Source organism: Sorex araneus, chromosome 5 (assembly GCF_027595985.1).
Source record: "Sorex araneus isolate mSorAra2 chromosome 5, mSorAra2.pri, whole genome shotgun sequence".
Lineage (NCBI taxonomy): Eukaryota > Metazoa > Chordata > Mammalia > Eulipotyphla > Soricidae > Sorex > Sorex araneus.
This window is the reverse complement of record NC_073306.1, coordinates 161,696,941-161,716,484: the sequence shown is the minus strand read 5'-3', so window position 1 is coordinate 161,716,484 and position 19,544 is coordinate 161,696,941. Positions and strand designations below refer to the sequence as shown.

At 37.3% G+C, this 19,544-nt stretch overlaps 1 protein-coding gene across 3 annotated transcripts in view; it reads right to left on the bottom strand.

The window, feature by feature from the left end:
- Positions 1–19,544, bottom strand: part of TBC1D19 (TBC1 domain family member 19) — a 136,874-nt gene that overhangs the window by 97,019 nt on the left and 20,311 nt on the right. For all 3 annotated transcript variants that reach the window (XM_055138627.1, XM_055138628.1, XM_055138626.1), the window contains exons 4-7: positions 14,574–14,649; positions 2,987–3,061; positions 1,747–1,810; positions 352–398 (exon numbers count right to left, since the gene is read on the bottom strand). In XM_055138627.1, the coding sequence (XP_054994602.1) occupies positions 352–398; positions 1,747–1,810; positions 2,987–3,061; positions 14,574–14,649 (262 nt within the window). The remainder of the gene's footprint in view (positions 1–351; positions 399–1,746; positions 1,811–2,986; positions 3,062–14,573; positions 14,650–19,544) is intronic.

Genomic DNA, 19,544 nt, shown 5'->3' with positions numbered 1-19,544 from the left:
AATTCTATTTCCAAAGCTGTCCTCTTAAACATACAGAACTTTATCATGTTTTACCTGGACTACGAAAACAGGGAAGAGATGCAAATGTAAAGATTACTCAGCATCTTTACATGCCAGGCAGAATTTAATCAAAATCTTTCATATATATATGCATATATATATGTGTGTGTATACATACATATATATGTATATATATACACTCTAATCATTCTAAATTTTTCAAAAGCAATTTCCAGACACAAATCAGATTGTTTCATCTGTTTCAATGGCTCAAAGCTCTTATATGGTAATCTTATTGCCTGGAGATATTATAATACCATCATTTCTTTCACATTTTCCCAAAGAACTTACCTCAAGAAAATCCTTAGGTGCGTAAACAGGTCTGAAAAGGCTTAAATCTAAAATTAATGAGATATATTAAAACAAAATTTCAGTTAAGATTTTGTATCCATGCCAATAAATAATGTCAATGATTCGTACACTGCTGTGCAGCTAGATTAATTCCAACACTGGCTGAGAATCAGGCTGTTATTTGTCAGACATTGTATTGAGAATTGGGAACACAGAAATAAACATAGTCCTTCCCCCTACAGCTCAGATGACATTATATGCAAGAAATTAAGAATCTGCCTTCATAAATTTGCAAATTATTTTGAACTAAATTCTTAAAAATTAATAAAATATGGAAGTTCTATAAGAGAATTTTCAAAATACTTAGACAACAATGTACTCTTAATGAGTTTCCCGGATAATTTGGGCCTGTCTGCCTTTTTGAGCTTATAACACAGTTTCCTCTATTATGATGGGTACCATTTGTCTAGATGACCACACTATTTTACTGAATGCCAGAGAAAAATTTTGTGCGTGTCTTGACTATGAAATTACATAAATAAAAAAAAACTGGGGCTAGAGCAATAGCACAGCGAGTAGGGCGTTTGCCTTGCACATGGCCAACCCGGGTTCGATTCCCAGCATCCCATATGGTCCCCCAAGCACCGCCAGGACTAATTCCTGAGTGCATGATCCAGAAATAACCCCTGTGCATCGCCAGGTGTGACCCCCTCCAAAAAAAAAAAAAAAAGAAATTACATAAATCAGCTGACCACAGTAAATGATGTCTAGTTGTCACTATTTTTCACAAAACTAACTCAATTTTAAATACTAAATAAACCAAAATAAATTATAAAATTAGAACTCGCAACATTTTACTACTTAATTCATCTTGTTAATTCATCATTTTACTTGCAATGTAACTAAGTTTGAAAATATTTACCTTATCTGAGTTCAAGGAATCTATTTATTTTATACTTTTATAAAAATGTTTCTAAATGCTGCTTTAAAAAATCTCTGAGCACTGGAGCCAGCCGATCAACTAACTGAACACATACTTTGTATATAAGAGGCCCTAGTTTGATCTGTGGCACCACATGATTCCCTGAGTCCTGCTGGGAACACGCCCTAGCAACAAGCCTGGAGTAGTACATGAGTTCCGATGGGTGTGACACCCTAAATAAAAATAAAATTGAAATATTATAATTGATGAAAATGTCCTCAAATAGTGAAACACAGAGACCAAAGTTAGGAATTCTTCAACTGTAAAGTTCAAGTGAACAGATGACAATAAACTAGCAGAATGGGGAAAGAACTATCTTTCCAAAAGAATTATTAATGTTACTACTATGGATTTGTAATTAAGAAGGAAAATATTTCCCCTCTACCATATTTTGAAAAAATATTTTGAAATACCTGGTTCATCGGTTCCCATTTCATTCCACTTATTGAGAAGTTCTTTCTGTTCTCCAACTGGCCTCTAAAAAAAGTGATTTTTAAAATTGGTTTCAGTGTATGAAGCTAAACAATGCAACTAAAAAATAAAAATTGGTAACTTATCTAAAACTTTAAGCTACCAAGCATAAGGGAAAATAACTTCATCACAGACAGTAAACAATTTCTGGAATTACACTTAAATTATTATTATTTAACTATTATATATCTAGTGTCAACTCAGAATCTGGTGCTAAGGAATCTAAAAAGAGGTCAATGATGTGTACAGGCCAGTAAATTTCACAAGGAAAACCTGCTCCTCAGTCACATACGACTTCTCTCACCCCATCCAGAGATGCAGAAAGCATCTCGGAAATGCATCACAGGGGCACTGGCCGAGAGAGTGTGACTGCGAGTCAGTGGCATCATCTTCCTGTATGAAAAGTGGTATATTATACAGCACTACACGGTTAGACAATATTTCATATAAATTTATCCTTTTATACACCATCCTACTGGTGCCTTCAGTAATTTGTCCTTGGATATTATCCAAAGTCCATCCATATGTCCTGTCTAACAGTCGGGAATATACAGCAGGTAAAGAGATTAAAATGGAAAGAAACTTATCCTCTCCCACTTGTTACTTGTAAGCAACTCTAGAGAATCCAGGGCATTCCTTACGTGCCTTGTGTCTTCTTTCTCTCTCTCCCTACTCGAGGTCCAGAGTGGTGGATAAATATTGAGCATTAGACCTAAACAAATCTAATGCTACTAGATTTAAACTGTTTACAGAGAGAAGAAAAATGGTTTCTTTGTATTGTCTATGTTAACATGAAAGATGGTACCATTTTGGCTATTACAAGTCAATTGAATTAGAGGTCCACTTCAATTTAAGAAGTATGGTTATTTAATTAGCCCAAAAGTAAGATGAATAAGAGTAATTAAAAATCATTGAAGTGTACTTATAATTTCCTTCAGAGCCAAACCTCTAAATAATCTATACCACAGATTCCAAACTCTAGACACAGATTAATACAGAAATCATTACAGCATACATACATAATAGAAATCTATATAGAATATACCCATATGGTATAAACCCATGAAGCTTTTTGTGTCAAAGCAGACAGATAAGTTTTATAAAGAAAATATATCCACATAACAGTTATAATTTCATGACACATTCTTGCATTTATATAAAATAATTCTATATTAAAAGTACCTTTCTTGCCAATGGGATACTCAGTTCTGTGCACATACTATTTAAACTCTTCAAAATTCTTTTTTCCCAACTTCCCTGAAACATAAGGAATAGTCTATTACTGGTATTTCTAGATAATAATGAAATTTATTGAAAAATTAAAGTTATCGTGAGTAATATTAATAATTGATATTTCTTCATTCATTAACTCAACAAATATGATTAATGTTGACTGTATGAACAGATATAGCCTTAGTGTTGTGAATGAGTAATTAATAATAGAAAGTCTCCATCTATGAGGAACTGATGGCCTACTGGAGGATGAGAATAAAGAATGAAGAAGAATTAAGTCATATTTTGAGAAAAATAATAGGCTAAATTTAGCATCAGGAATTCCATCAATGAGCTGGCAAAAAAAATGAAAATGTTATAGAAACATAATGTTTCACCCCTAAATGCCATAAATATTCTAAGACTACCTTTCTGATATAATCATAATATATCACATTTCAGAAAATTAATGAAAATGATATTTCAAATGATATTTCATATCATCAAGTCCATTTGCAAAATTTTCTAGACATCCCCAAGATACTTTTACAGTACTTTTTAAATACAAGATCCATTAAAACTCCATGCCATTATGTCACATTTGGTTGTTATGCCTCTTTTAGCATAGCTTTGTCAAGAGCCTTTGTTTACTTTTACATGATAAGAATTATTTTGAGGAGTCCAGGCCAGGCTATCTGACAGAATGTGCCACAATCTGCATTAATTGTATTATAGTAGTTACTAATTTCAGTAGCACTGTAGCACTATAACACTGTCATCCCATTGCTCATCGATTTGCTCGAGTGGGCACCAGTAAAGTCTCCACTGTGAAACTTGTTGTTCCTGTTCTTGGCATATCTAATACACCATGGGGAGGTTGCCAGGCTCTGCCGTGCGGGCGGGATACTCTCAGTAGCTTGCTGGGCTCTCTGAGAGGGATGGAGAAATCGAACCCGGGCAGGCTGCGTGCAAGGCAAACGCCCAACCCGCTGTGCTATGGCTCTAGTCCTGTGAATGGACTTTAGTAAAAATATAACATTGTAGCTTAGTATTGATAATCTGTGACCTGCTATTAAAATGAACAGTTACTGACTAATTTCGGGACTGAACTAATTTCAGTAACTGTTAATTTTAATAGCAGGTCACATATTATCAATACTAAGTTACAATGTCATATTTTACTGGAGTCCATCCACAGGCCACTCTGACCTACTGAAACAAAAATTTTAAAATTACCCAAATCCAAAGTTTTGACAAGAAGAGGGACTCTGTATAATGTTATTCGTAGAGGGGAGGGCAGTAATAACCAGTCAATATAAGCAATATAATAAGCAAAATAATAATGATAAAAATAATAATAACTCCTGTATGTGTTTGTCATCGAGTAAAGCTGGAGCATGCTTTAACAGTGACATAACTGTGAAAATAATCATGCAAGAACAGAGTTTGAACACTATCAGTCACAGCTTCTTTTTTTTTTTATACTTTTTAAAATACATCACTCTCTTCATTTGAAACGTACTAAATTCTTCTATGCCCAACACACTCCTTAATCCTAACTTACTGGGAATCTTCTCCCCTTTCCACTCCTCACCTCCCTTGTGCCCTGTCACCTGGCCTCCTGCCCACATGCCAGCTAAGTCCTTGCCGAGGGCTTCTCACCGAACCCTGTCCATCCCTGTCAGGGCACACGTCACACTTTCTCTAGCACATAAAAGAACCCAAATAACAGAGCAGATTTCTCCTCCAAGAAATGTTGTGAGGATTTCTAACAGTTTTGATATAATGGTCTATGCAATAAATAAATAGGAAGAAAATGAGAGAAATATAGAGTGATAGAATTATAGCGTGAAACATATAGGTTTAGTTTATTAAATATATAAAAATAAATTTCATGAATTAAAAAACACTGATTAAAGTACATAAAATATCCCCAAATTCCCCTTTTGATTTATTTTCAATTTTCTATCTTCTCTCTCTCTCTCTCTCTCTCTCTCTCTCTCTCTCTCACACACACACACACACACACACACACAGACACACACACCGTACATAGCACACATATATAATACACAGTAAATAGATACAAAACTGAAAAAACATATTCGGCTGCCTTACTCATGATAAAACATTGAGGATAACAATACAACCCACTTTTACTTTCAACATCCAATTCCCAAATACCAGGATTAAATTTATTCAACGTTCGTATCTCTGTTTAAATTCAATTCTCTCTAATAAGGCTATGTCACTTACTTCCCCCACTCCCGCCTGTGGAAGCGGAGGCCAGAGACACAGAACGGGGGTTAAGGGGTTCCCGCTGCGAGCAACCGACCCTGGTTTGCTCTCCAGCAGCACCTCAGGGCCCCAAGCACCGTCAAGAGTGATCTCTGAGCAGCGCCGGGACCACTGAGAGCCTCTAGCAGAGCCTTTAGCACTGCTGGGTGTGGTTCAAAGACAAACCAAAACACGACAGAATGTGGAAGAAGTAGGTCGGAGAAAGTTAATTTTTAAAAATGGTATTTTTATTCTAATCACGATCATGAAAATCAGAAATTCAATCCAAAATTTGTATCATTTATCTTGTTATACTAAAAAAAAAACTAGCTGTTGAGTTATGCTTGCAAATAGTCTAATTCTCAGCCAATCATAAAAGAGCTTGTGAACTTGTAAAGAGATAATTACTCTCACATATGTATAAAAAAAATAAAATTATAGGGGCTAGAGCAATAGCACAGTGGGTAGGGTGTTTGCCTTGCATGCGGCCAACCCGGGTTCGATTCCCAGCATCCCATATAGTCCCCTGAGCAGCCCCATGGGTAATTCATGAGTGCGGAGCCGGGAGTGACCCAAAAAGTAATAAATAAATAAATAAAAATGAGCAAAGAAACAGAAAGCTAGATATACCAATTCCTCTAGTTGTCATATTGTCCCCCAAGCACCACCAGGAGTAACTACTGAGTACAGAGTCAGGAGTGATCCCTGAGCATCACTCCGTGACCCCAGAACAAGACAAAACAACTAAACAAAATAGTCCTAAAAGTAATGAAAGAAAACTGACTGCCTGGCATGTCTTCCTCACTTCCTGTGCCATATCTAAGAGACACTGAGAAGGCTGGCAGGACTTTTCCAAGGTAGCCCTATATTCTCATACTACTAAGCTTCCAGTGTATATATGGACACCAAGAAAAAAAGATATATGTGGAGGCAGCAAGTAAGTTTTTCAACATAGTATTTTAAAAAGTAATGGTTTCTAACAAAAAGACTTACAAAACATATAAAAGAATTTTGAAAACTTATTTAAATTAATGGTCTTTTAATTTTAAAATGTTTAAGTAGGAAGACATTACCTTTTACCCAAACCCATATCCTCTCCAAATGAAATTACTCTGTTCTTAAAATCAATTTCCCTAATAATTGGAATCTATCATATTAACCCAAAGGGTTTTAAGTGTTACAAATAAGGCAATTTCTAAGCCATAGAGGCAAAATAATCATCAAAAGAAAAAAAGTGATTACAATGAAATCTTCAAATAGGCACTGGTGATCACTTTACTACTTTATATTTTAAACAATCAAATGCAAGTCTGTAAAAAAACCATAAATATATTCTTTGGAAGTATAAATTTTTTTTAAATTTTATTCACCCTCATCTCTCCTCCCACAGAAAATAACTATTAACCATCTAAATAGTAGAAAATGATTTTAACATTCTTCTCTGACTTTTGTTTAGTCAAATTAATTTAGAAAACATGTGACTGGCCAGAGAGGAGGAGGAAACCTGCAAAGAACAAAATAATCAATAAGTATCCAAAAAGTCAGATCAGCTAAAAGCAGCCACTATTGACATTGTGTTCTGTCCCTTATTTCTATGCATGTATGTGTATAACCGGATACATGTTATATATACATGTTTGTATATATCATAAAATTAACTAAATTTTGCTTTGTCCATTTAAGAATATTTAAGAATATATTATACTCACTTTCCTACTTAGCTTCTTCTAAAATGGTATTTTTGATCCCTGTACCGCACTGTCTTTGGAGAAACCACATTACATTTAATTAGGTCTTACTTAGATTCTTTTAAAATCTCATCATGAATACAAGTTGCATTTCTCAAATTCTTCCCTTGAGAAATGGTTCTAGAAGTGGGATTACTAGGGGAGAGGATATGAATATTTTATAGGAGGGACTTTTTCCAGTTTTTAGCACATAATCATTTAAACGATACTGATGGAGCATACCCTGAGTCAGGCCCCGGGGCAGACCTGGGAGAGGGAATGAAGACACACAACTGCTCCCGAACTAAGAGTGAGGATAGAGAGCCGGGCTCCTCCCCACCTCTGAGCTCCTCCCTGTGCTAGTCAAATAATCAGATCAACACCAGGAACACGTTAATAGGAGAACACTAATTTTGTACATACAGGGACTCCACAAAGACATGGAGTGGGGGTGGGGGTAGGGGTAGGGGTACCAAACCCAAGTAAGGAAAGCTGAGGGTATGTACCCTGAGCTAAGGAAGGAGGGAGGCAAGGGCCACGGGATGAAGCATCTTCGAAAGGGCGGGTGCTCTGGAATGAGAGTCTTTCCAGCTGCAGAGATAGGTTACTCCCATAAAACGATTACTCCTGGTGGCAGTGACCCTAACTCCGGGTGAGACTCCCAACTGCTCTTCTTCTAGGGAGTCAGGAAACTTCCCACGCACCTGTAGGACTTCAACTCACCTTAACAAAACGGAGTGGCACACGGTTCAAACGGAGGACTGTCCTTCAGACAGCCCAAATAGTGTGGCAGGAAGTAGGAAACCTCCGGGCAGAGAACTGGAAGGAAGGATACAGCCGAGCAACCGAGATCTGTCAAAAGCCGCCATTGTCTCACAGGAGGCTATGGCCACATTTGCCACAAAGACATGGGATTTGGTAGATAAAGAAGGGGACACCAAGTAAAATGTGGTTGGAGATCCCGAGTGAGAAGGGAGATGCGTGCTGGAAGTAGACTAGAGACTGAACACGATGGCCACTCAATACCCCTATCGCAAACCACAACACCCCAAAGGAGAGAGAGAACAAAATGGAATACCCTGTCACAGAGGCAGGGTGGGGTGGGGGGGTAGGATTGGGGGGTGGGAGGGATACTGGGTTCATTGGTGGTGGAGAATGGACACTGGTGGAGGGATGGGTTCTCGAACATTGTATGAAGGAAACACAAGCACGAAAATGGGTAAATTTGTAACTGTACCTTCACGGTGACTCACTAATTAAAAAATAAATTAATTTAAATTGAAAAAATAAAAAGACATGGGATTTGGAAGGCAGTTCCTAGGAACAGCAGTCATATGGGGATGAGTGCAGGGTCACCTGCCAGAACAACTGAAGAAGTCGCGTATAATTAGATTAGATTAGACAGAAAGTGTTTGGGAGTTTGTGACTCCACAAGGAGAGAGGAGTAGGAGGATGGAGAGGCTTCCTGTGAGAAAACAGGCAAAATGGGAATAGTGAGAAAGAGACGCAAGCATTCCATTTGGTTAGCAAAAGTAAGGAATCCACATACTAGTCTAAGTCTTGCGAATCAAAAGACAGGAAGCAGAAAGACCAGTGAAGACAGGTGTGTTGACGTGAAACAGTATAAAAGGAAAGTGTCACTGTCACGGTGACTAGGTTGTCAGAGAACACAGCAAAGTCATCTGGACATCATAGCTCGAGTATGTCTGGACATTTCCAGAGCCAAACTGCCAGGTTCAAATCTCAGCTCCTACAACACTAAGGGTAACATCTCATAGTGTTGCCATGCATATTAAGTTCGTAGATATTTTCAAAGCATCAGAATGGCACCTGCCACAAAACCAGAGCTTTATATGCTTACTAAGATTATTTCACATGAATACTCAGTTATCACACTGTGTATCAATTTCTTTAAATACTGCTTTATCTGACATATATAGCAAAGTTGTTTATATAGAAGTAAGAATTTATGGTCAAACAAATTTGAACACTGAATTAAATAAAATTAAACACTTTGCTCATGGCAGAAGTTCACTAAACCTTTAACACACCAAAATATACTATGAGCAACAAAATAGATTAGAACTAAGAAATATGGATAAAATGTGAATTTTAGTTAACAATATGAATTAGTAAACCATTCATATTGGTTTACTAATTATAACACTGTACCACATCAGTGTTAAAATGCTAATAATAGGAGAAACTGGGTAGACCTGTAAGAATTTCCTAATTGTCTAAAACTTTCTGTCAATCTAATAGCCCAATACTGGGCTATAGAAGTGACTCAGTGACAGTACACATGACTCACATATGATGCTCTCGGTTTGATTCATGGCACTTCCCCCCTCCCATAAAAATAATTCAATCTATTTTTTAAAATAACAAAATAAGTTGTGATTCTTCAAGAGGAAGTGTGTCCCTCATTTCCCAACTTCTCTGTCTGTGGAACCCTCTCTGGTGTATCTCTCATGCTAGCACCCTACACATGTGCTTTGGGAAAAGTCAATGAAGTCTAAAGAGTTCTCCTCCCAGCCGAAAAATTAAGCTTCACTCGTAGCTGGCTAAGGATGCCAAGAAGTTGATACATTTCTGATGTCACTAAAAACCAAGTGAACTGAAAATAACACAGGAAACTCGGGAAAAATAAGAATCAAATGTTTCGAGGGCAGAGTTTCAAACAATTTTGTGCCCAAGTATTTTACTATATAAAAGGGAGATTTGTAAAGAGTTACCCAATTAGTTCTTTAAAAAGATTGTTTTGGTTGTAAAGAGAAATAAATCTTATGGGGACTCCACTGGCGCTGCACCTTCCCAGGGCTCCCACAGAACTCCTCACCACTCAGCACTTTTTATCTTTAGCTACTGGTGTTCAAGTCTTACTTCAAAGATTAAATCACTAAGTTATCTGATGGCAAAATCTGTACCTTTATGCCAGGATCTCCACAGCATATAACAAGAGTGTCTTCTACTAACAGGCATCTAGTAACTAGATTTTAAATAGTGTAAACATTGGCAGAAGAGATGATTAATGCCTTTATAATTCAGCACAAACTTACTAAGTTCCTGCTACATAAAGGTCAATATACTAGATGCAATGGGCATGCAAAAATGATGTCAAATGGCAACCACTTTCACTGTGACAATGGTCAGAAGGATGTGTTCCCACATTACTATCATACAAGGCAATTTGTGATAAAAGGCCCTCCAGTGACAGTGTGCTTGTTACAAAGGTCCTAGAGCCAAAGGTTCTTTCCAACAGAAACCATGCCAGGATGGGAGAAGGGACGCTCTTCGCACTGAGCCCCCACGAGAGCTGGGACTTTCATAATGGAAAGCAGGCCAAAAGGGCTTCCCATGACTAGAAAGGTGTCCAAGATGCACGAACCACTGGTAGAAGGACTCAACTGGAAGGCAAATAGGACAGTTTTAAGAAACAGAGATGGGTAAGGCAGAGGAGGCTGGGGCAGAGCAAATGTTCTTAACTGTGGAGCACTAGAGTAAGAAGGCACTTACTTTATTTATTCGGCACTGGGGAGTCACTGACAGTTTGTTGGAAGACAGTGAGCTATATTTTAAGTAAGTGTTCAACTGCCTGTGTTTAAAGTTAATCGTGTTTTTAAAATATGAGGAAATGGGGAGAGATTGAAAGTTGGTAAGATAAAATAAGGATATGAATTAAAAGCATAATGTCTGAAACAAAGTAAACAATTGAATATAGCCATTAGTTTTTATTATCTTCATCATCATGGAAATGGCCTTGATAATGAAAAGGAAAGGCTCTGGGATGGAAAGGAAATAATTGACAGAACTTAGGGACTGCTTGGATATGAAAAACTGAAATCAAAGATATTTCAAGTCTAAATGACTATGGTAATGCTGTAAAACAATTTAGAGGAATTTGAAGGTCATGGAGAGATGCTCACTTTAGCAATAATATAATAAACTCAGTTCTAGATGTACTGAGCTGGTACAGTACTTCTCACAGAAGGAATGTACAAACAGTTGACTACCAAGCCCAAAAAAACTGTTTCAACCAAGAAAAAAACTCTGAAAGTGTCAATGAGAAGACCTGAATATTCTTAATAAAAATGCAGATATTAAAAATGAATGAGGCAGAGATGAAGTAGGCATGGGAGATGACCAAAAGCATGAAAACGTTAACTAGAATAGAGAAAACAAATGATAGGAGCACCGAATGGCATCAAAATGAACCACTGAAAGGAATGAAATGGGTCGATACTAGCTAATAAAGACAGAACTTTTTATTGTGATTTACCTCCTGAGTATTCAATGAGAAAGGAGGCAGTAGGTAGCAGAGGTAACCTGAAGCCAACTGTTGGAATGGCAGATAGACTGAACATGAGATGCAACAGAACATGATGGAAGGACCATCGGCAGTCCAGACAAGGTAGCTTTCAAGCAAAACTGCCACACAGGAGCGAAAGCGAAAGGACATAGGTAACACAAGAACAGATGTAGAACAGCAAGGACAGGCTTAACAGCCAGAGGACTTCTTCCTCCCTGTGATCACGGTTAAAGAACCTATTATTTCGAGAGATGCCCCCAGGTCTCAAGCCAGCCTGAATTTCAGATCCAAGGCATCCTGGAGGGGTGGGAGGCGGGGACGTGAGTCCCCCTACCTGCTCCAGCAGAACCCTGGCAGCCAAAACCCTCCAGAACCCAATCACAGCCATCCTCGTGGTCTGACCCCACAGGTTCAGGCGAGCCTATTGCATGAATGCATCTGTTGGAAAACTCAGGTACATGGATTTTGTGACCAAACTCTCCAGGCTTCCATGGAGTCGGGGATGGGTGGCCTGCCCTCACTCTCCTTTTCTCCCGGGAGCCTGGCAGTCACGCCCATGAACTGTCTCCAGTGGCACCAAATAAGCTCATTAACTGGCCATGATTCAAAAACTCATAAATAAATCTCAATAGAGATCAGCAAGCTGCAGAGATGCGTCCGGAGTCCACAGTCGCCATCCAGTTAATAATTCAACTCCAGTTTTATCGCCCCACCAAAATTTTAGAATTCCTGGAGCAGCTGTGCAACATCTCATACTCCACTTCCCTGCCAGGAGCAGCACACCACATTGAATGGGACGTACAGTAAGGCAACCACAGGGCTTAGCCTACAAACAACATGTTAGTTATCTTCTATACAAGTGCTTACTGGCTCCAGGTTGAGATACAAGAATCTTCACACTTTCTTTTAAGGAAATCTGTTTTGATCATTTTTAGTGAATTAATCATAACAAGTAATTTAAAATAAATCATTTAGGGCCACTTTGGGGAAGGCTTGGGTGGTGGTTGGGAAAACAGCAAACAATGGTGGTGGGAAGGGGTAGTGGGATTGGTATTGGAATACTGAATGTACCAAATCAATGCGAACAATTAAAAAGAGAGAGAACCTATTATTCCAATAAACATTTACCAAGAGTGTTCTGTAGGCCAGGCACTGGGTTAGGTGCTGAGAATAAAAAGCACAGTCCTGCTCTTAAAGAATGAATAAATTGGTGCAGACACTGGCAAACAGCCTGAAAGAGGGATTACCAATGTTTTAGGCTTTGTGGGTTGTACATTCTCCAATGCCACTACTTAGGTCTGACACTGTACTGCAAACGCAGTCGTAGAAAATATGGAAGTATCAAAAAATTAGAAATTGAGCTCCCATTTGACCCAGCTTCTGAGAATATATCCTGGAGAGGTAAAAATATATAGTCAAAATGACATCTGCACTTATATGTTCATCGCAGCACTATTTACAATAGCCAGAATCTGGAAAAAACCCAAGTGTCCAAGAACAGATGACTGGTTAAAGAAACTTTGGTACAACTACACAAATGGAATACAATGCAGCTGTCAGAAAAGATGAAGTCATGAAATTTGCATATAAGTGAATCAACATGGAAAGTATCATGCTAAGTGAAATGAGTCAGAAAAAGAGGGACAGACATAGAAGAATTGCACTCATTTGCAGAATATAAAACAACAGAATGGGACACTAACACCCAAGAATAATAGAAATAAGCACCAGGTTTGCTCCATGGCTTGGAAGCCAGCCTCACATGCTGGGGGAAAAGGCAGTTCAGATAGAGAAGGGAATACCAAGTAAAGTGTGGTGGGAGGACCTGCTCGGGATGGGAGAGGTGTGCTGAAAGCAGACTATAGATTGAACACAATGGCCACCCAATACCTCCATTGCAAACCACAACACCCAAAAGGAGAGAGAGAACAAAAGGGAATGCCCTGCCACAGAGGGGGTGGGATGGGGGGAGGGAAAGATGCTGGGGTCATCAGTGGAGAATGGGCACTGGTGGAGGGATGGGTACTCAAGCAGTGTCTGACTGAAACACAAGCATGAAAATATATAAATCTGTATCTGTACCCTCATGGTGATTCATTAATTTAAAAAAATTAAAAATTTTTAAAAATTAAATTAAGTACATAAGGGCAAAAAAAATGAAAATATGGAAGTAAATTTTTACTAAAATGCTAAAATTTTACTGACATGCTAAAAACTGCTTCTTTCTCTAAACCTTTAGAAAAATTTCAAATTTAACAAAAAAAATGCTTAAACCCACACTTTACTGCATTTATTTTCTTAATTTTATATCTTTACAACAAAAGACAAAAGAATTTTTTTCCACATGTATCATTTTTAACTATGCTTTATGACATATCAATAATAAAGTCTGATTACTAGTTCTATAGGTACCCCCTGAAAAGCGAAATAAAATGACACATTTTCTGAAATAACTTCATGTTCTTTGTTTATATTGCTTATTTCACCACTTTAAAGGGTTTTTTAAAATTAAAAGTTGAAAATAAAATCTGTCTAAAATCTACTGCTCTAGAACAATATGATAATCCAGAGTAAGAGAAAGTTTCTGAGGAGTGAAGAAAGACAAATTGCTGAAGGTGAGTGACAGACATACAGGAGTTGTTTGAAGGTGAGTGATAGGCATATAAGAGTTGTCTGAAGGCAGACTGTAATTTTTCTGACACTTTCTGAGGCTCTATGAAGAAGCTAGGGATCTATTTTATTGTTTTTATTAAAGTCAGTTTTAGTTGTTTCAGCCCATTTTATCTTGAGAGAGAATTTGAATTCTGTAACAAAATGCAATTAATTAGTTCAAAACGACTTGCTGTGAGAACAAATTTATTTCAAATAGGTAACATTGGCATTGGCTTCAAAAGTCAAAAATTTTAAAGGAAAAATGAGTCATTCATTCCCATTTCATTCATTTAATATCACAGATCATGTGGAACATATTGCTTCATAATATTTTTATCATTTTAAAGTTCAGGTCAGTATGGCCTTTCCTTGGCTCAATATTTTCAGGATTACCATAATTAAATAGATGTGACCTTTGGTTATTGAAAGTAAAAGGAAAGAGTAAAGAAATACTATTCACATCATTTTAGTGGTTCTTACTCAGTCTTTTATATAAAGAGAAACACAGACTCTTGATATCAATTAGGACCTTTCACTCTGCATTACATAACATGATGTGGAAAAATAATGTTACATATGAACAGTAGCCAACCTGTGCTTTCCGCATGTACACCAAAGGTTCCTTGAGATGTTCAGGAGGCGCGGCAGGATGACTAGGTAAAGGAAACCTAGAGACAAAAAGAGGCAACTAAATTATGCTTGATAATAAGTTGATACCTTTGTTAAGAAATTACCTTTGGAGTTCGTGTAAAAATTAAATAAAACAATTCCATGCATCTACATAGAGTGAAAGAGCCTATGAAAACTTGATAACATATATTATTTTCATTTCTCCCAATTTTATTTCTCCCAATCAGAAATGAAAATTATTTGCGTTTCTGGTTATATTTTACGAAGGTGAAACTACAATAGCTGCCTTTGGTGTAAATTTATATTCCCTCAAATTTATATAGCATTACAAACCAATGACAAATTTTATTTTATTTTCAAAAGCACAGAAGAACCATCTTTAGTAATACTCATGCAATATGAGACAATACATGATGAGACATGATTCTTGTTCTGTAACACTTTTGATCCAGGTGAGGAATGCATCTCATCGAACACGATGCCTTCAACTGTTTGAGCCTTGGATCAAACTGCAAGAAAGAAGTCTTGCTGTGGCACTGTTCTTGACCACCAACATAGTAACCAGATGTTTTCTCAGTAATATAGTGATTTAAAATTTTTTATATTAAAATAACATCATTTTTAAAAATCCTACATCATATAGGGTTGTTAGGAATGCTACATCTCATACAGAATGCATGTAATACACCTAGTGTGCACTTTCCTACATACTGAATGGAATACCAGTGTCAAAAAGATGGAATTTTGCCTTTGTGACATGATTGGTAGCTGACATGATTCTGCTAAGTGAAAGACAATTAGTGCACAGTTTCTCTTATGTAGGATATTAAAGACTAAAGGAAATGAACTGAAAAACCAATTTAAAAAAATCTTCCATGTGAAGAGTTCTATTACTTCAACATTCTTAGACTCTCGAGGGCTTTATTCAACCACAGAAGAATTATTCAGAAAGTCACTCTCAAATTTTGGAAGAATAACCTGAGCATCCTTAAGAGGGTTATTTAACTGGGTTTCTTTTTTAAAAAATTCTATTAAAGCACCATGATTTACAAAGCTATTGATAGTAGAGTTTCAGGCACACAATGTTCTAGCACCAGTCCCACCACCGGTGTCAACTTCCTTCAGTGTCTCCAGTCTGACACCTTGACAGGCACATGCTGTAGCTTGGATAATGTTCTTGGTGTTGAAGACTCTGCTTTAGAAACAGCCATGGCACTCCTCTGCACCACTGATGCCCCCAAGGCTTTTGAACCCTAAGTCAATTTTAGGGTTCAGTGAAAGGACAATTTTCTCTTGTACTAAGCTATGTCCTTTACTAATCTTCATCAGAATTATAAGTGTACAGATCTTTCTCCAGTTAGAATGGTTGCATCTTTTTAAAAAAATTATTAAAGAATTATGATTTACAAAGTTATTGATGGTTGTATTTTAGTATATAATATTTCAACCCCAATCCCTCCACCAGTGTCACTTCCCTCCACCACTGTCCCCATATTCCCGCCCCACTCCCAACCCCACCCCAACCCCACCTATCAACTTAGCAGGCACATTACAAAGTTTCAGTGGTTGCAGCTTAGATCTCATGCTTTCAGCTTCGTTGGGTCTGTTTTGGGTATATGGCTACACTACTCATTCGTGCCACTGGTATAACTGAAGCCCTGATACCTGATCACCCACTACTTCCAGTTCTCTTCTTCCCCTCTTGATTTATTTTCTTCTCTGTTCTTCTCCTCTCTAAACACTGGGGTCAAGGGTGATCTACACAACCCCCTTCTGCTACGTTTCCTCATTCAATATTCTATATACCAATTATATATACCACAGATAAATGAGATCATCCTGTGCTTTTCTTACTTCTTCTGGCTTACTTCACTCAACATATATTCCAGTTCCAACTATGTTGCAGCAAATTGCATGATTTCATCATTCCTTGTAGCTGCATAATATTCCATTGTGTATAAATACCACATCTTCATAACCCATTCATCCGTTGTTGGACACCTCAGTTAATTACATATCTCAGTTATTGCACTGAGTGCAACAGTAAGTAATGGTGTGCATTTGTCCTTTTCAGAGAGTGTTTTCATGCCCTGGGTGGGAGGCTGAGTTAGACAGCCCAAAGTGGTATTGCTGGGTCATATGGCAGTTCAATTCTAAGTTTACTAAGAACTCTCCATATTATTGTCCACAGGGGTTGTACCTAACAACATTCCCACTAGCAGTTGTTGAGTGTTTAGAATAGTTACATTCTTAATAAAAAGCACCAAGAGTTGAAAATATGTCAAAAATGCACTGGTTACACGCCCAGAAAACCTGGCAAAATAAGCCATGCTAGGACTCAAATCATAACCAGTAACCAACTAAACATCTCAAACAATTGGCACCAGTTTACCATTGAAAGATGCCTGATGACCTCTCAGTATCTGTACTGCAGAACATAATGCCCCAAAATAGAGAGAGTATGGGGGAAACTGTCTGCCATGAGGGCAGAGGGAGGGTGGGTAAGGGGTAGGGGATATACTGGGGACATTGGTGGGAGAATGTGCACTGGTGGAGGGATGGGTGTTTGATAATTATATGATTAAAGCCCAAAACATGAAATCTTGTAAATATATCTCATGGTGATTCAATAATAAATTTTTTTTTTAAAAAAAACATGCCTGATTAAATCTGCATTTTGGAAGGTGGAGGCCCAAAGCCCATAGGTAGAGCTCACAGGAAAGGGAGCTTAGAGATGTGGTCACAGCTGGGACAGGGTCAAGAGCTGAGATGGTGCAGGTGTGCAGATAAGTGAGGTTAGAACCAGGACTCTGGGGACACCCATATACCTAAGACTCCTGTTAGGTCCTTCGCAGAGGAACCACCACTTGCCTTTCAAAGCTGGGTGTGATAAATCTCAATTATTTTGGCACATGCTAGTGTGGTAGCTGTGTGACCCTGCCTACTACTTGGGAATCCATGGAGATTTGTCTTCAGAGCAGGTCACCACCAACTGCAGATACTGTGGCTGGGTTCGCAGGAGGGTATCCGGGACCATAAATCATGAACTCAAACTGGAATGGTTCTAGTGACAAGGGAAGACAGGATCATAAGGAATTTACACCCAGCTCGAATTTTCCATCCTACCACTACATGGTAACTGAGGGAAACCCCTAACAGACTGGGGCTTCTCTCCCCACGCACTGGAGGTCCTAAACAGTAACACAGAACTCCATAACGAGGCCACCGTGCCTCCGACTGCAAAATCAAAGCAAACGTGCATAGGTGAAATACTATGGTAGAAAGGATAAGAAGGAGAACTCTTTTTTAAAAAAAAATCAATGGACATGGAAAAGATGAGACTAATAGTGATTTTAAAATAACTATTCTGAAGAAAATCAGTGACATCAAATACATTTGAACAAAGAACACATCATTATGAAATAAGAAAGAAAAGGCAAGAAAGGGTGTTCATCACCAAATTGGAGCTATTCCTTAAAAACCCACACAGAAATGCTAGATATAAAATACAAAATTAAAATAAAGCTCCCACTTAAAGCATAGCAAGCATATCTACGGCCATCTTGCCCTGAATGTGCCTGATCTCATGTGAAAGCATAGAAGTGACTCCGTTTCAAAGAGAAAAGAATCAGGGAAACTGATGAAATGATAAACACAAAAAAAGGAATTAAGTTTAGGAAAAGAATAAATAAATTCTACTCAGAATTATCAGACTCCAGAAGAGGAAACATGAATGATGGGTATGCTAAAAGACAAATATGAGATGAAAAAAACAAACACATTGAGCTTAGTCAAAGCAATATAAGAGCTTATCAAACCTAAAAAAAAAACAATAAACCACAGAAATCCAGGTAGCTGATAGAAGACCCAAATTTTTAGACACAAAAAGACCTATACCAAGAGACATTAGTACTATATTATCAAGTCAACAATAAAGAAAAAACAGAAAAGACTGCTAGGGAAAAGAAAATGTAACACACAATTGCAATTGAATCAGACAATCATCACATTTCTCAGAAGGAAATTTACAGGTTAGGAGAGAGTGGAATGACATATTTACAGTCCTGAGAGGTAACAATTACCAGTCAAGAATATTCTACCACACAAAATTATATTTCAAAGATCATGAAAAATACTTTTTCAGAGCCAACAAAAAACCTAAGGGACATTACATGCCACAAAATCTGCCTTCATAGAATGATAAAAGTTCTTCTACATGAAAGAAAAAAAATATTATGTGAACTTGAGCAAGATAATGAGTAGTAAAAGAGGACCCAAAGTGTAATAAGTAATAAAGTGAGTAAACAACAAAACATTAAAGGGGAGGGAAAAAGAACAGAATCTGTTTAGTCAAATAATGACAAGTGGACTCCAGTACAAAAAAAGAGATTTATTTTATATACAGAAATATCATTGCAATCTTCATGGGAATCACAAAACAAAAATCTGAAATAAAGACACATAAAAGAAATGATGTTTGAAAACCTGCAGAGTCATATGCAAAAAATTACTGTCATTGTTTAAGATCATATATAAAATCAATTACAGTAGATTAAATATTTGTATATAAAACTTAAAGCCGTGAGTAAATAGTAGAAAACAAAACTATTTTTAATGTTCTATATTAAAAAAAAAAACACAGACATCTCTGGGGATCTGACTTTAATGGCAAAGGAATAGATGTAAAACATTTTAATGAATGAAATTATATCAAACTAAAATGCTTTTGTACCACAAAAACAAAAAAGGAATCTACTCTGTGGTAGAAGCTATTAGCACATCAGATATCAGACAAGAGCTCAATAATTAAATATACAAAGCATATATAAATATGTTAGATATTTATATATAACCATATAAAATAGTCAAAATATTCAACTTGTAACAAAGGAACAATGGAAATCAAAAAGAGTTGAAGAGACACTTCTCCAAA